The sequence below is a fragment of the Astyanax mexicanus genome, chromosome 3 (genome assembly GCF_023375975.1).
Source record: "Astyanax mexicanus isolate ESR-SI-001 chromosome 3, AstMex3_surface, whole genome shotgun sequence".
NCBI classification, from domain to species: Eukaryota; Metazoa; Chordata; class Actinopteri; order Characiformes; family Acestrorhamphidae; genus Astyanax; species Astyanax mexicanus.
In genome coordinates, this window is record NC_064410.1 from 35,303,280 (window position 1) to 35,317,473 (window position 14,194).

At 33.4% G+C, this 14,194-nt stretch overlaps 2 protein-coding genes across 2 annotated transcripts; one reads left to right on the top strand and one right to left on the bottom strand.

Moving 5' to 3' along the window:
• Window positions 1-411: 411 nt before the first annotated feature.
• Window positions 412-4,450, bottom strand: LOC107197126 (CD209 antigen-like protein E). Its single transcript, XM_049476421.1, has 8 exons — window positions 4,314-4,450; window positions 3,400-3,537; window positions 3,232-3,321; window positions 2,989-3,072; window positions 2,840-2,908; window positions 1,318-1,472; window positions 945-1,054; window positions 412-815 (listed from the first exon to the last, which is right to left on the bottom strand). Exons 1-8 carry the CDS (start codon window positions 4,387-4,389, stop codon window positions 653-655), a joined length of 885 nt encoding a protein of 294 aa, XP_049332378.1. The 5' UTR covers window positions 4,390-4,450; the 3' UTR covers window positions 412-652.
• A 5,766-nt stretch (window positions 4,451-10,216) lies between these two features.
• On the top strand, window positions 10,217-13,856 carry LOC111195557 (cyclin-dependent kinase 5 activator 1-like). Its single transcript, XM_022683434.2, has 2 exons — window positions 10,217-10,333; window positions 11,359-13,856. The coding sequence occupies exon 2, from the start codon at window positions 11,591-11,593 to the stop codon at window positions 12,221-12,223; it is 633 nt and encodes a 210-aa protein (XP_022539155.2). The 5' UTR covers window positions 10,217-10,333; window positions 11,359-11,590; the 3' UTR covers window positions 12,224-13,856.
• Window positions 13,857-14,194: the final 338 nt, after the last annotated feature.

The window sequence follows — 14,194 nt, forward strand, 5'->3', positions numbered from 1 at the left end:
GTAAGACCACTTATCCTGACGTTTATAAAAATCTCTATGAAACGTAATTACATTCTTTTACATAAAAGGACAACATCTTAAGAAGAGCTCTCAGTAGAAAAAAAATAAGAGTGCAGGAGAAAATGTAAATATACGACAGAATTGACAATATTATTTTAAATATTAGGTGATAACTGATAATTTTTGTCATATGTATATAATTCAGACATTGCATGCATAATTTTTCTAACAACAGTAACTGTAATGTGGAGTAACATGTTTAGGTTGTAAAATCACCTTATAATAATAATAATTTACTTTTAATTAAAACTAATTTCCACAAATGTTGTTCTAGGAAACTATTGGGTGGGCTTGGGTTCATATTGGCAAATGTGTCCCCCCCAATATCAAGCCCGCTCCTACGCCCTTGTATGGTATATACTAAAGATATTCCACTTTACTTGAATTTATGAGACAGAAGCAGCAATGGACTGAAGAAGTTATGTTAAAAAACACATTTATTACAAAATACTGTCTATAGCAATGTATTTAAATTTAAACATGAAGCACTTTCAAACTCAGAAGCTCAAAAGCAGACACTTGGCACTCCAGTGCCACATTTTAATCACTGATAAAAAGCTGAAGTACCGTGATAAAATAAAGATAACGTATTTTACTTTTCACAGATGAATTTCTTCAGTTTTCTGCAGGAAGAATCAAACCATGAATGTGTGTCACCACTTTCATTCCCCAGACTAGCACAGTTCTCTCCTGAAGGATCTTCATATTTCCAGTTATCAGGCTCATCTGGTTCGTTCTTTCTTTTAAACCACAATCTGTATGAGTTAGAAAGACTGTTAGACTGTGTTCTTTTCATTTTCACTTTGTTCTATTTGAAACTCAACCATGGAAAGCAATGCAGCTAAAAGCAGTGTATAAACTGTGTAAGAGAACATGGTTCTTACGTTACTTCTGTATCAGTCAGGGGCTGCTTGTTCACCCACATCCACTTTCCCTCAGTCTCCAAATCATTCAGCCCGATCCAGTGAGTTTCTCCGCTTGAATTTACAAAGTTCTAACATATAAATTAACATGAAGTTATTTTAGTGCAGTGAAAAGTAGTTCAACTGTAAATATCCTTGTAAGAAGTTTTGATTCCAGTGGTATCAGAATTTGTATTAGTGCTTATACTTAATATTATATTTATGCATCAATGTGGTTTAGACCTGCATTAGATGAAACATGCTTTTCTAAGTCAGAATATAATTCAATATAACATTCAAATAAAAACCCATATTAAAAAAGAATTCAAAATTAAATTAGGACGCCTTCACTTACCTGCTCAGCTTCACTGGTTATTATAACCAGATGTCCTCCTTTCTCAACACAGCGATCTCTACTGTTCATCCAGTTCAGTGTGTCATTGGAGAAGTAGTAACACTTTACACCAAAACGCTTCCACCCGTCTTCGCACTGTTCACACTTCTGACATTCTAATGTTAAAGGAAATAACAAACAACAAAATATAAACACATTTGTTAAAAAGACTCTGATCCGTTTTTCATTCATGATGGATTTATGATGTGAATCTTCTCAGCGTTTACAGCACTGGACAATGTGGGTTTGACACTCAGGTTTAGTGGGCTGCTGCTGTTGGGTCCTTGAGCAAAGCACTTAATCCTCACTGCTCCCCAGAACACCACATATGTCTGCACACTGTTCTGGGCACAAAATCAGTGTGTGTGTGTTCTGAGCTAACTTTTTAAATATTTATAAATATTAATATATAATGGCACTCGTTTAGCATCTAGTGATTACTCACAGAATGCCTTGATCACTTTAATCCCCTTGTTTTTAAAATAGAGAGATATAAAGAGATATTCAGAGCTGTATGCTTGAAGCAGATAATAAAATACATGAAATTTAAATTCTCTTCTAATTGTATGTAACGGGCAGAACCTGTTTATTTATTATTACCCTGTTAAGCTAGGTGCGACTCGTCTAAGCATGTGTAAGCTTATTGTGATGGGCTGTAGTTTTAGGTATCTATTTTTGGTTTGTGGTGATTTATTTCAGTTTAAATTTTTTTAGTGTAAAGTGGTTTTGCCAAGGGCAAATTTACCCCTTTTATTCTTTTTTTCCCCCCCAAAAGCTCTGTTTTAATTCTGAAACCTATTTAATTACTACTGAGTTAATCTTTTGGTATTACTGATTAATATTTGCAGTAAAAAAAAGAAATTTTAATTCATATTAAAAATAAAGGATTGTCTTTTATTTTATGTGTAATATTTTTAATGAACAATTTGTACACCAGTTTACTGTATTTTATTTTACTCCGTGTATTAGGATTTCCCCCATCCGCTTAACTGTAGATGGTGTGGTGAGCTACAACCTGAACTTATTTTAACTCCTTTAATTTTTATAATGGCATACATTGCCTGATTCATTTACTTTAGCAAAGGAAAACAATATTAATTAACCTAATATTATCTATCCAGAAAAACACAGATTTGCTGACTTATCTATTTTGTTGATGATCTTCAAAAACAGTACTTAAAGGGAAAACTGTGGCTAAAATCTTGTAGTGTAAACTGGCATTAACAGCCGAGTCATTTGCCTTTTTTAAGATAAAATATTTTTTACAAATGGCTTATTTCCTCAGGATTATATGAATCCATACATCTTTCCTCAAGTTCATATTGAAAAAACAAATGCATTAATTATGTTTTTATAGACATGTATTATGAAGTCAAAATAATTAATAAAATCTGTGATTTTTTTTTCTTTTGCTATAAAGAAAATAGCAGTGGTGATTTGCTAGACGCTGTAAGAGTAGTATAATCAGAAAATATCATCTTACCACTGCAGTTAGAGAAAACCTCATGGACCGTGCGATTGAGCTTCAGCACCTCATACTGTCTTTCTGTTTCTGATACAAAATAAAATAGTTTGGCTTCTCACAGTAAGAAAACTGCTAAGAACACACTAAGAAAACTGGTAAAAACTCACCATTTAAAGAAACAACATGGCTTAAAGCATTCTCATAGTTCACTTGAACCTGATCCAGTTGTGATTTTAACTCTTCAGCTGCAGCTGAAAGCACATCGGTAGATAAGTATGATGACAGCAAACTTTAAAAAACAAAATATTAATGACATAAGTCGCTAACATTTTGTTTTTAATATTATTGTTAACTCACAATAGCCTCTAAAAGACATTCCTGTATAACAAGAAAAAGCAAACATTTCTTACCAGTGGCATTGCGTAGCTGAACTGACAGGTTTTCCACAGTGCTGATAAACTGATCACTTAATGATTCATAAGAGACTCCTTTATTAAAATCTGTAAAAATAGAAAAGCAGAGATGAAGGAAAAGGTACAAAACCAATGTATTATAGAGTAAAGTTGAGTGATACTCACACAGGACCCCCAGAACACAGAGCGCCACCAAATCAAAGAGCAAAACGAGGCAGAGGGCAACCAGAAATAACTTCATGGTATTTTTAGTATGTGGAGGATTCCTCTTTTTGAAAAAGCATCCTGTGTTTTCAGATACACCTGAAAGAAATTGCTTGGTTACTTTGAAAACACAGAATATAAGTGTTCCACAACCATAAATATGGACAGAAGAACATTAATGAAAAATATAAAAATAATGTAGGTCAAAGAGTGATTTTGTTATTAAGTGCATTTATAATATTGTCTTCCTATTTTAAAAAAAATGTACTAACAGATTAAAAATAGGTTAAAAATTTCTTTGTTTGAGAAGAATGTTTTTTTTATATAATTTGACTAATTAAGTAACTTGAAATTAAGTAACTTGCATATTAATTTCTGCCAGTTAAAAAAGGGACCCATGTTTCACTTTTTTTTTGAATATGTACAGTTTACCTTATAATATTGATGATGAAGAGCCATTTTACCTCAAAATTGAAAATCTGGCTATTTTCCATACAGTTTTTATTTTACAATATTGAAATAATAATTAACACAGTATTATGGTACCACTGGTCCATTACATGCTCTCTCTCGGAACTTACTCTTGGATGTTCCATAGGATCATTATTTTTATTTCTTTGGCACATTATTTGGCATTATATTGTTAAAATCAGAAAGTATTTTGTTTTCCATAGAGGATTTTTACACTTGGATAATCAAACAATTTTTTTAAAGTATTTGTTCTCATTCAAACAAAACCATACTCCACGAGGAGGTAAAAATCAATCTGTAAGGCTAAAGAAAGTGTTTCATATATGGCTGTTCACTGGAGTGTGCAGATAAATCAATAAATTAATGAACAGATAAAAAAACAAATCCAATAATGGCACCTGTACCTGGCGACCCGAAACCTCTTCTTTTTCTTCCAGTTTTGGGGAGCTTAAATTCCGCATTTGCACTGATGCAGTCCATTTTCTTCTTTCTATCTTAAATGAACGCTGGCTGACGCGGCATGATATCAGGACATGTGAAGCACTTATTTACAACAACAGGAAATTAAATTCTCAACATGCACAGGCATAAACTTCACATACAAACATAAAAAACCACTTCCACTTCCTATATCACCCTCATGGGAGGGTCTCTTAGGATAATTTTTAGGAGGACTAAATTCTGATATTGGTTTTTAAGAAATCTGAAGAAAAAATGCAAATATTAACATTTGAAAAATATTCTTTACTGTGGCAGTTGAATATCTGATCAGCAACACTTCCATTGTAGTTACACTTAAAAAACATCGTAAAAAAACGGTAGAATATCTGGCAACAAAAGCTGCCAAACAGTTACCATAAAATTACAGAAAATTATCGTACCTAATTTAACAATGACTTCCTGTAAAATTACAGCCTTACCTTGTATATGTTCTCTGTAATATTACAGTCAAAGTATAATAAATTACATGTTTTTTTTCTGTTAGTAAATAGTTATAAAATGTTATTTGAAGGTTGACATCATTTAAATAACGGTGTAATTAAGTTATTTGATAGAATTATTCAAGAAATGTACAGCATGAAAATGTCTTCTAGAGTAAACAAAAGTAATTTTACTGTAATTTAAATATTGTAATTTCTCAATACGTGGCTTGATTTGCAGATAAATTACAAATTACAGTTTTTTTAAGTAAAGGAGGGTCACTTTACTGTCTTTGAAATCTTGATATGCAATATTCGAAAAAAATACAGGAATAGACAGCATACCCTTTTTCAAAAGCTCTTTATTAACAGGCTTACAGCTCACTTACAGCTGGTGGTTACCGGCTCATGTAAAAGAAGATACTTGGGCCCCAAAAATGGAGCCATATTTTTTTTCTATTTGGTTATTTAAATAACCTCTTATTGATTATATTTTTTGATAATGTTTTTTGATAGTTTTCAATAAAACTAAAAACACACAAATCTTGTTATCTTTAAAGTACATGGTGATCTCAAATTACTACTTGTCCATAATTCCAGTTTTCCTAATTAATCAGAGAAAAGAATATAAAAGACAAAACAACTCAGGAAAAGAAAATAAGGCAAATAAATAAACATGTGCTAAGAATTATATGGAAGAATATAGAAGATACATAGGAGTTTGAACCCAATCTCTGCTGTATGCTGATACAAGCAACAATCATGTGTAAACACAAAGTCCAGAATTACCACCCCTGGAATAGATGATAATTATAATTATCACATTACTTATTACACATGTACTGTGACCATAAAACAAATGGATCCTAAAGTATATCCTGTGTTAGTAAATATTTGTATATGTTAAGAAAAAAATATTTAGGGTATTTTGAGAGTTACTCAAGGCTAAATCGTAAGAGACATAAACACACTGCCAGCAAAATCCATCCAGGGTGTTTTACCACACTTTGTGAGGTTATTGTTGCTCACAAAAAGAAATGTGGTGAACACATTTATATTTTTTAGAATATATGTGCAAAAATATACAAAATCTTTTGCTAAAAGTAATGGCATGTCAAATATATTGTTTTTTATGTATGTAACATAAACAAACAAACAAATAAATAACTAAATAAATAGGCAATGCTCTCTACAACTGAGAGAGAACTCAGTTTGGGTATATTTCTTTTCGACCTTTTTACTGTGTTGACTTCCAAAGTGAAAATAAGAGGGGAACATTTAACAAGACCTTTTTGTTTTTTCATTTTTTTGACAACTGTAAAAAACAATGTTAGTTAATGTTATTTTTCTTAACATATTGGGGAAAATAAGAACATTTAATATAACATTATTTTACAGGTGCCATTATTTAGAAAAAAGTTTTTGTACAAACGTTAGAAATTACAAATAAGTTGTTTAAAAATGTGTGATTTCTCTAAAGCATTAAACATATTTACACTTACAAAATAATAAAAAGAAAACAATGTGACCAGAAGTGCATATTGCGGTTATGTCTTGCAGGTGGGTTCAGTTGTTTCCACAGCGCCTGAGTAGTTTGCTGCAGAGCAGTGCGAAAAGTGTTGTGCTTCCATGCCTATGCTTACAGCAAGCGGTATTGTGGCACAAAATGCGTGAAGTGAACACATACGATTAAGAAAAAAATGTAGTCCAAATAAAACAAAAACAATAAAACAAAAAACATGAGCCAATGACTTATATCAATGATTAGTAAATCCCCTAAGCTGTACAACACTTTCCTACACTCATACAGATAATAGCTACACCACGCACTAAAACACTGGTCGCAGACGTTATGTTTTACACTTTAAGGTGCTTTCACAATGCAGGTGATATGCAGCATGTGCTTAGTTTGCTCGCCGCTCTGCTGGATGCTGGCCAATTGTGGTTGCATTATGCTGCGGCTGAGCGTCGCTTGCTGATAATAGGCATGGTTTTCTAAACACCTCTTGTATGCGAGCAGTGTTTTGGTATGTGGTAGAGCTAAGAAAATTCTGTTTTATCTGTACAAAAAAAAACACTTTCACAAGGTGTTGAGTTAAAAAAAGGTTCCTCCTTTTAGTTTTTTTTAACTGTCTTCTAGGACACAGAGTGTGAAATTAGAAGATGTTCTCTCATCTCCATGCCGGGTTACAAAAGGTGTCCCTCAAGGGTCAATATTAGGACCTACATTGTTCTCAATATACATTAATAATATTCCATTTTGTGCCGGCAACGCTTTTGTTTATCTGCATGCAGATGATACAATCCTGTATGCTTCTGGTTCCTCTGTGTACTATCCATACTTCAAGACGGCTTTTCTCAGCTTCAAAATTCTTTTGCCAAGCTCAAACTGTCGTTGAACATTTCTAAGACAAAGGTTATGTGGTTTGATCGGAAGGGTAATTTAATTGACTCAACCCTTAAAATCACGTCCAAGGAAGGAGCTGTCTTGGAACATGTTACAAAGTATAAGTATCTAGGCATTTGGCTAGACAGCTCATTATCTTTCTCTCATCATATCACAAATTTACAAGTAAAAGTCAGGGCAAAACTTGGTTTTCTTTACAGAAATCGCTCATCGTTTACTTAGGCTGCCAAGCTTTCTCTGGTTCAGATGACTCTGCTGCCCCTGTTTGATTATGGCGACACAGTTTACAGACTGACGAGTAAAAGTTCCCTACAGAAGCTGGACGCTCTGTATCATTCTGCTCTTCGTTTTATTACAAATGCTCACTCTAGAACCCATCACTGCTCTCTTTATACTCTGGTTAATTGGCCTTCTTTACTCACTCATCGCAGTATACACTGGTTCACACTTATCTACTAAACTCTCCTTAGCCAATCACCACCTTATCTACAGAACCTGATCCAACCACTGCCTGTTACATACAACACCCGCTCTCCCAGCACCATTCAGCTTAAAATTCCCAAAACAAATACTACTTTTGGCAGATTATCATTTCAGTCATCTGTTGCAGAAGACTGGAACACATTACAAAAAACTCTAAAATTAGAGGCTTTTATCCTCATTTCACAATTTAAAAAATGTGTTCAAGAGCTTTTTACTGATACATGCACATGCTTTTAGCTGTTTTAGCATTATTGTTTTTTTTTTTTGTATGTTTCTGTTTATTAGATTGTTTGTTGCTTTTATGTTGTTCCTCAAGTGGTTTCTGCTGCTTGCCAGGCTGTTATTGTAAATAAGACATTGTTCTTAATGACTAGCCTGGTGAAATAAAAATAAAAATCCATACTGGTCCTCCTCCCATCCTCCATATCTGGAAACTGGTTTTGTGGTGTCATCTTAGTGCCTGTCCAAAATACATAAATATATAAATAAACACAAGGCTTCCACTTTTATTTGATTGGGAAATATTTAATAACTATACAATAAATGTAGTATTTTCTCTGCAATTAGCAGGAATTTAAACATCCACAATTAACAAAATTAAAAAGATGAACGTATTGGTGCTGACTGCTTGCAGCTGTGATTGGCTGGGTAGTATTCGCGTGAGCTGAAAGTAAGTGCTCTGATTGGCTCAGTTCACTAGTAGCCAACATCATATCTGAAAGGGATCAGCTGTCCCATTTCCCCCAGTATGCCTGATTCTCTTCTACCTCTCCTGTATTTCTCCACATTTTTATGTGGTAGGAGAGGAGCAGTAGCAAACGTTTCTGGACGCAGTCCAGGATATCCATAACACCTCCAAGAAAGTTCAGTGATGTGTATATATATATATATATATATATATATATATATATATATATATATATATATATATATATATATATATATATATATATATATAAAACCAACAACAAAAAAGTGATTATTTTTTTAAAGAATGTAACTCCATTGAGACACACATTATCCTTCCTGATCATTAGTGATAGTCACACAGCATTTGGTCTGTGAAATGGAGCGTGGGAGACAGGAGGTAGAGGGCCTGGAAAAGTTTGGTGCTGGTAGGTGAGTCAAACCGTGCTACCCTTGTGTGCATTTAAACCTAAAAATACCAGAAAGAGCACCATATTAAAAAAAATGCTCCTGGCAGAGGTCTCGGTATGATTTTTGGAAATGCTAAATCAATATATCACGGTACAGATAATGGAAAATGGGAGATTAGAACCTGTTTTTTTATTTTTCATGGTCTTATTATTAATTTTGTTGTTTAATGCACCCAATTAAAGCATAATTACCATTAAAACAGGTGAAAACTTTCTTAAAAATGCGGATCCACGCTGTGCACACTGATCGTAAAAAGAACATATGGATGGGTAGTCCAACTCGAATCAAATTAACCAATTGATTCTGAAAAATGTCTTTTGAGATGTTTAAATCATCAGCGACATCTGCTGGGCAATCAGGCACTTTACCTGTTTGTCTTTAAAGATCCAAAACAGCGGTCAGTTATTTGGCAATAAATGATAAAGCAATGATTTTTTTCCACAAAAACATTTACAATGTATTGCAGTTCTTTTAAAGTGTGTAAATCTTGACGTTTCATTTTGACAACTAACACAGATCTGAGATCAGATTTTTCAACTCTCATTTAGAAACATTTGGCAAAAATGTGTGTGTGTGTGTGTGTGTGTGTGTGTGTGTGTGTGTGTGTGTGTATATATGTATATATATATATATATATATATATATATATACGTATATATATATATATATATATATATATATATATATATATATATATATATATATATATATATATATATACGTATATATATATACGTATACATATATACACACACAAAAAGCTGTTTAACCAGTTATAAAATATATAAGAATCAAAACGACACAAAAATGAATACTTTTTATTAAAATGATAATGTAATAATAATAATAATAATAAATAATAAAAATAATAATAATAATACCTCAGATTTTATTACATGTCTTATCATCTTATTTATTGACATGGATATATTATTTTATATGTATGTCATTATAATAATAATAATAATAATAATAATAATAATAATAATAATAATAAAAACATTATTATTATTATTATTTAAGTTAAATATATAATATATATATATATAAAACGTAAAATATATATATATATATATACACACACAAAAACAATGTAACCACAATGTAACAACAATCCAAGCCACACAATTATTTTTATAAAACATTCTATTAAAATAATAGTCCAGTAGTAATAATAATAATAATAATAATAATAATAATAATAATAATAATAATAATAATAATAATATATATGACTTTAATTCTAGTTGCTGTTAGTGTGTTTGTGTTGAAAGTAAACAGTGGTTACCATGGCAGCGCTATTAAAACAGCTGTGCTTCTGTATCTGATCAGTCCAGTGCTTTACTGAACTGGAGATCCCACTGCGCTTTACTGCTCTCTAAACTCAGCTCTACAACTCACCTCTACACCTTCACCAGTGGCTCTACTGTGAGTCGCTGGTGATCCACACAACACCGTGAGTGTTAATACACTTTTTATACCATTTACTTTAATTTATTTATTAATAAGAGGAGCAAACCAAAATGTAAACAAACGTTAGCTACAGGCTAATCACAGGATAACACTAGCTAACTACTCCAGCTATTAAAGCAGGAAGACTCTCTTTTTATTATTATTCATCTAATTATTATTATTATTATTATTATTATTATTATTATTATTATTATTATTGGAAAAAGATAATTATAAAACGAGAAAAAATGCCCAATTTAGTATAAAGGAGTAAGTTATCTGTGTGTAAATATAATTTGTGTGAACGGAAGTGAGTTTATAGTGATGCTTTATTAGAATATGGTGACAATTCATCATCTATTAATTAGATTAGATTAGTAAATTAATCCCGAGCTGCACCATAACAAGAAAAAAGAATTGCCACCAACCTGAGGGACCTTATTCAACTTTAAATAAAGGGAAGCCTTTCTGTTAAAAGTTCCATATCCCTCATTTAGCTCATATTTATTTTTTTACCATACGCTGTTGGGAATGTATGTTACAGTTCATTTTGCATAATATTTCAGCCTCTCTGTTTTGTTTTAAATTAAACAACCTGTTATCTAAAGTTCCTTTGAGATTGTTACGGTATATGTAAATGATCTCTGTTCTGATTGGCTTCTCTGTATTGTGCTCGTATGTTTTAATAACTTCAGTATTACTGGGTGGGGCTAAACAGACAGACTGTGTGTAAATATTGTGGCTGTCATGAACTGCACTGTCCAATTTTCATGTTTTTTTATCTGAATCTGCCACTTGTCTCTATTATGTCAAAAATGTATAATAAATTTACCAATTGAAATGTGACAAATTGACTTGGAATACAATGTTGTTACACAGTCTTCCAGACCAGACAGAACAATTTCTATTTTTTTCTGCAAAGTTAGAATAAATGTAGCAATAGAATGAACATGTGGTCCAGAAGAACATTTCAAATGTGTGTAAATACTGAATTACTCATCTGACAAGAAAATATTTTTTTCTTTACAGGTTCCACTTTAACTGACCTTCATCCAGACAGAGTTCCGTTTCATCCAGATCTACACCAACAGGTTCATCCACTTCCTACACCACACACTTTCTACACTATACACTTTACACACCACACACTTTACACACCACACACTTCCTACACCACACACTTTCTACACTATACACTTTACACACCACACTCTTTCTACACCACACACTCACACTCACTTTTACCACTTTCATCATCAACATGGCCATCTCACTGAAGCATGTTCAGCATGTCTTCCGTGGAGAGGAGGAGAAGAAGACCCAGGGAAGGAAGAGGCCCAGGTCTCCGCAGACACATGATCCTGCATCTCCTGAAGAACCGGCAGCGAAGAGGAGGAAGATTTTCACTGTTGCTCTTACTCACAGGATGTTCATCAGGAATGCCTTTTGTCCCCAGCTGCTGCGTTTGGTAGGAGAGTTTTTGTGTCGCCGCTGTCGACTCATCAAGGCTCTTTCTCCAAATGTTCCATCGTTCTGGGTACACAAAGTGGACATGGCGCTGACCGTGGCCAGAGCTCAGTGGGAGTCCTTCATCTGCTCGGGCACCGTGGTCTTTCTTTACATGTTGTGCCGTGACACTGTCTCAGCGGAGGTGGCCAGCGTGGAGGAACTGCATGCGGTTTTTCTCACCTGCCTGTATGTATCATATGCATACATTGGCCCTGAGGTAGGCTATCCAGCAAGGCATTTCATCAGGGAGGACAACAGGCAGGCATTTTGGAAGCGCGCCTTAAACATCGCCACGCGCATGAGCCAGAAGATGCTGCAGATCAACATCTCGCCATCTGTCTTCGCCCAGGTCATTTCTGACCTGAAGAACAGGACGGACCATTGAAGGATTGGAATTAAAAAGAAAAAAAAAACTAGCAATTTTAACTTTTAATATTTATATTTTACTATCAAGTCACGTATTAGAAAACACATTTTACTATAAAATAATTTCTATTACTACTAGGAATAAAGACAGCAAGTGTAACATAGTATTAGGCAAGGAAACTAAACAAATAAAAACTAAAATAAGAAATAACAAAACGAGTAGATTACACTATCAAATACAAACAAAATAGAAATACCAACCAATAATTATTAGGAGAAGATCCAAATTAAATCACATTAGCAGGACACCTGGACAGAACCGGACCTAGCTTGGGAAACTAGAAAGAAATTGACAAACTGGACAGATGTCAGGGCAGGAAACTTCCAAACACATCCAGTTGTCCAGTGAAGTGTCGTTAGGGACAGTTCATAAAGCTGCAGTGTCTGGCTTCATGTGTTTTGGAGGCAGCACATGATGGCATTCACTGCTCCAGCTTGGGGGCAGCATATGTGGTGGGAGAGGAACTGCTGCTGCAGGAAATTTAGATTTGTGAAGGACAGACAGATAGAATAGGAAAAAGACTGATTGACACAGGGAGGCTCCAAGATCAGAACAGGGACGCTAACATAGATAGAAACATGGGCAGTGATGAAACAGACTGGATACTAGAAGTGGACATCAAATGAGGACAAGACACACAGACAGGATAAACAATGGCTATATATGTTTTTATTATATATTTATTTGTGCTGTCCCGTGTCGACCAGAGGAGGACTGGTTCCCCTTTTGAGTCTTTGTTCCTCTCAAGGTTTCTTCCTCCTGATCTGAGGGAGTTTTCCTTGCTACTGTCGCCACTGGCTTGCTCAAAAGGGGCTCGGACACGGAAATAGCTATTTAGGTTTATTTAAATAGAAATTAATATTAGTCCTGATCAGTATGAAAATGTCGGGACAATAAAAACTTTCAGTAATCAATAACATTTGCTAGTATAATTTTGGATTTATGTTAGATTTTAATTTTATATTTCAACACTGAAATGCAGAGCACCTTTATGACCAATATGGTTGCCAGTTTTGTCACTTTTATGAACTCTAATAAATAATCTTATATAATATTATTTCATTTTCAAATGTTCATGAATCTTTATATAAATTAATAATAATTGTTATATCAAAATAAAATTTTAGCAAACAGTGAAATTGTGAACTTTATTTGCAGGACACTTGTCAGGACCGGATCAGGCTATATAGTCTAGATGGAAACAGGGGTCCACGAGCACATAGTAGATTTTTTTTCGCCACCTGTTTTTTCTTAATCTTTGAAGTGTCTATTTTAAGGTTCTGACAGGTAACAGGATGAAATATTGTCCCATGACATTTATTTTTAACCCTTTAATGCATCTATGCTAATTCCGAACCGGAAAAAAATATGAAGAAAATGGCATATCTCCTTGAGTTAACAACCTATACAGACAAATGAGCACACTTTTCCATACAATTCTGGGCCAAGGAATTTAACGGAATGGTTATTTTTAAGTTTTTTACACATTTTGACATAATTTTGGGACAAAAATATAAAGAAATAGCAAAAAATGTAAATTTGCCTGTATGTTTTCACATTACACTAAAATCATGTGCATTAAATAAAAACATCTTGGGTTTTTTCTTAATCTTTGAAGTGTCTTCTTTAAGATTATGACAAGTAACAGGACAAAAAATGTCATGTGGGGCTTATTTTTAACCCTTTACTACACCTATCCCAATTTCGAACCTGAAAAAAATATTTATTATTTGGCATAGCTCTTTAAGTTAACAACCTATACAGACAAATGAGCACACTTTTCTATACAATTCTGGGCCAAGGAATTTAATGGAATGGTGCTTTTTAAGTTTTGTACACATTTTGACTTAATTCTGGGACAAAAATATCAAAAATGAGCAGAAAATGTTAATTTGCCTGTATGTTTTCACATTATACTAAAATCATGTG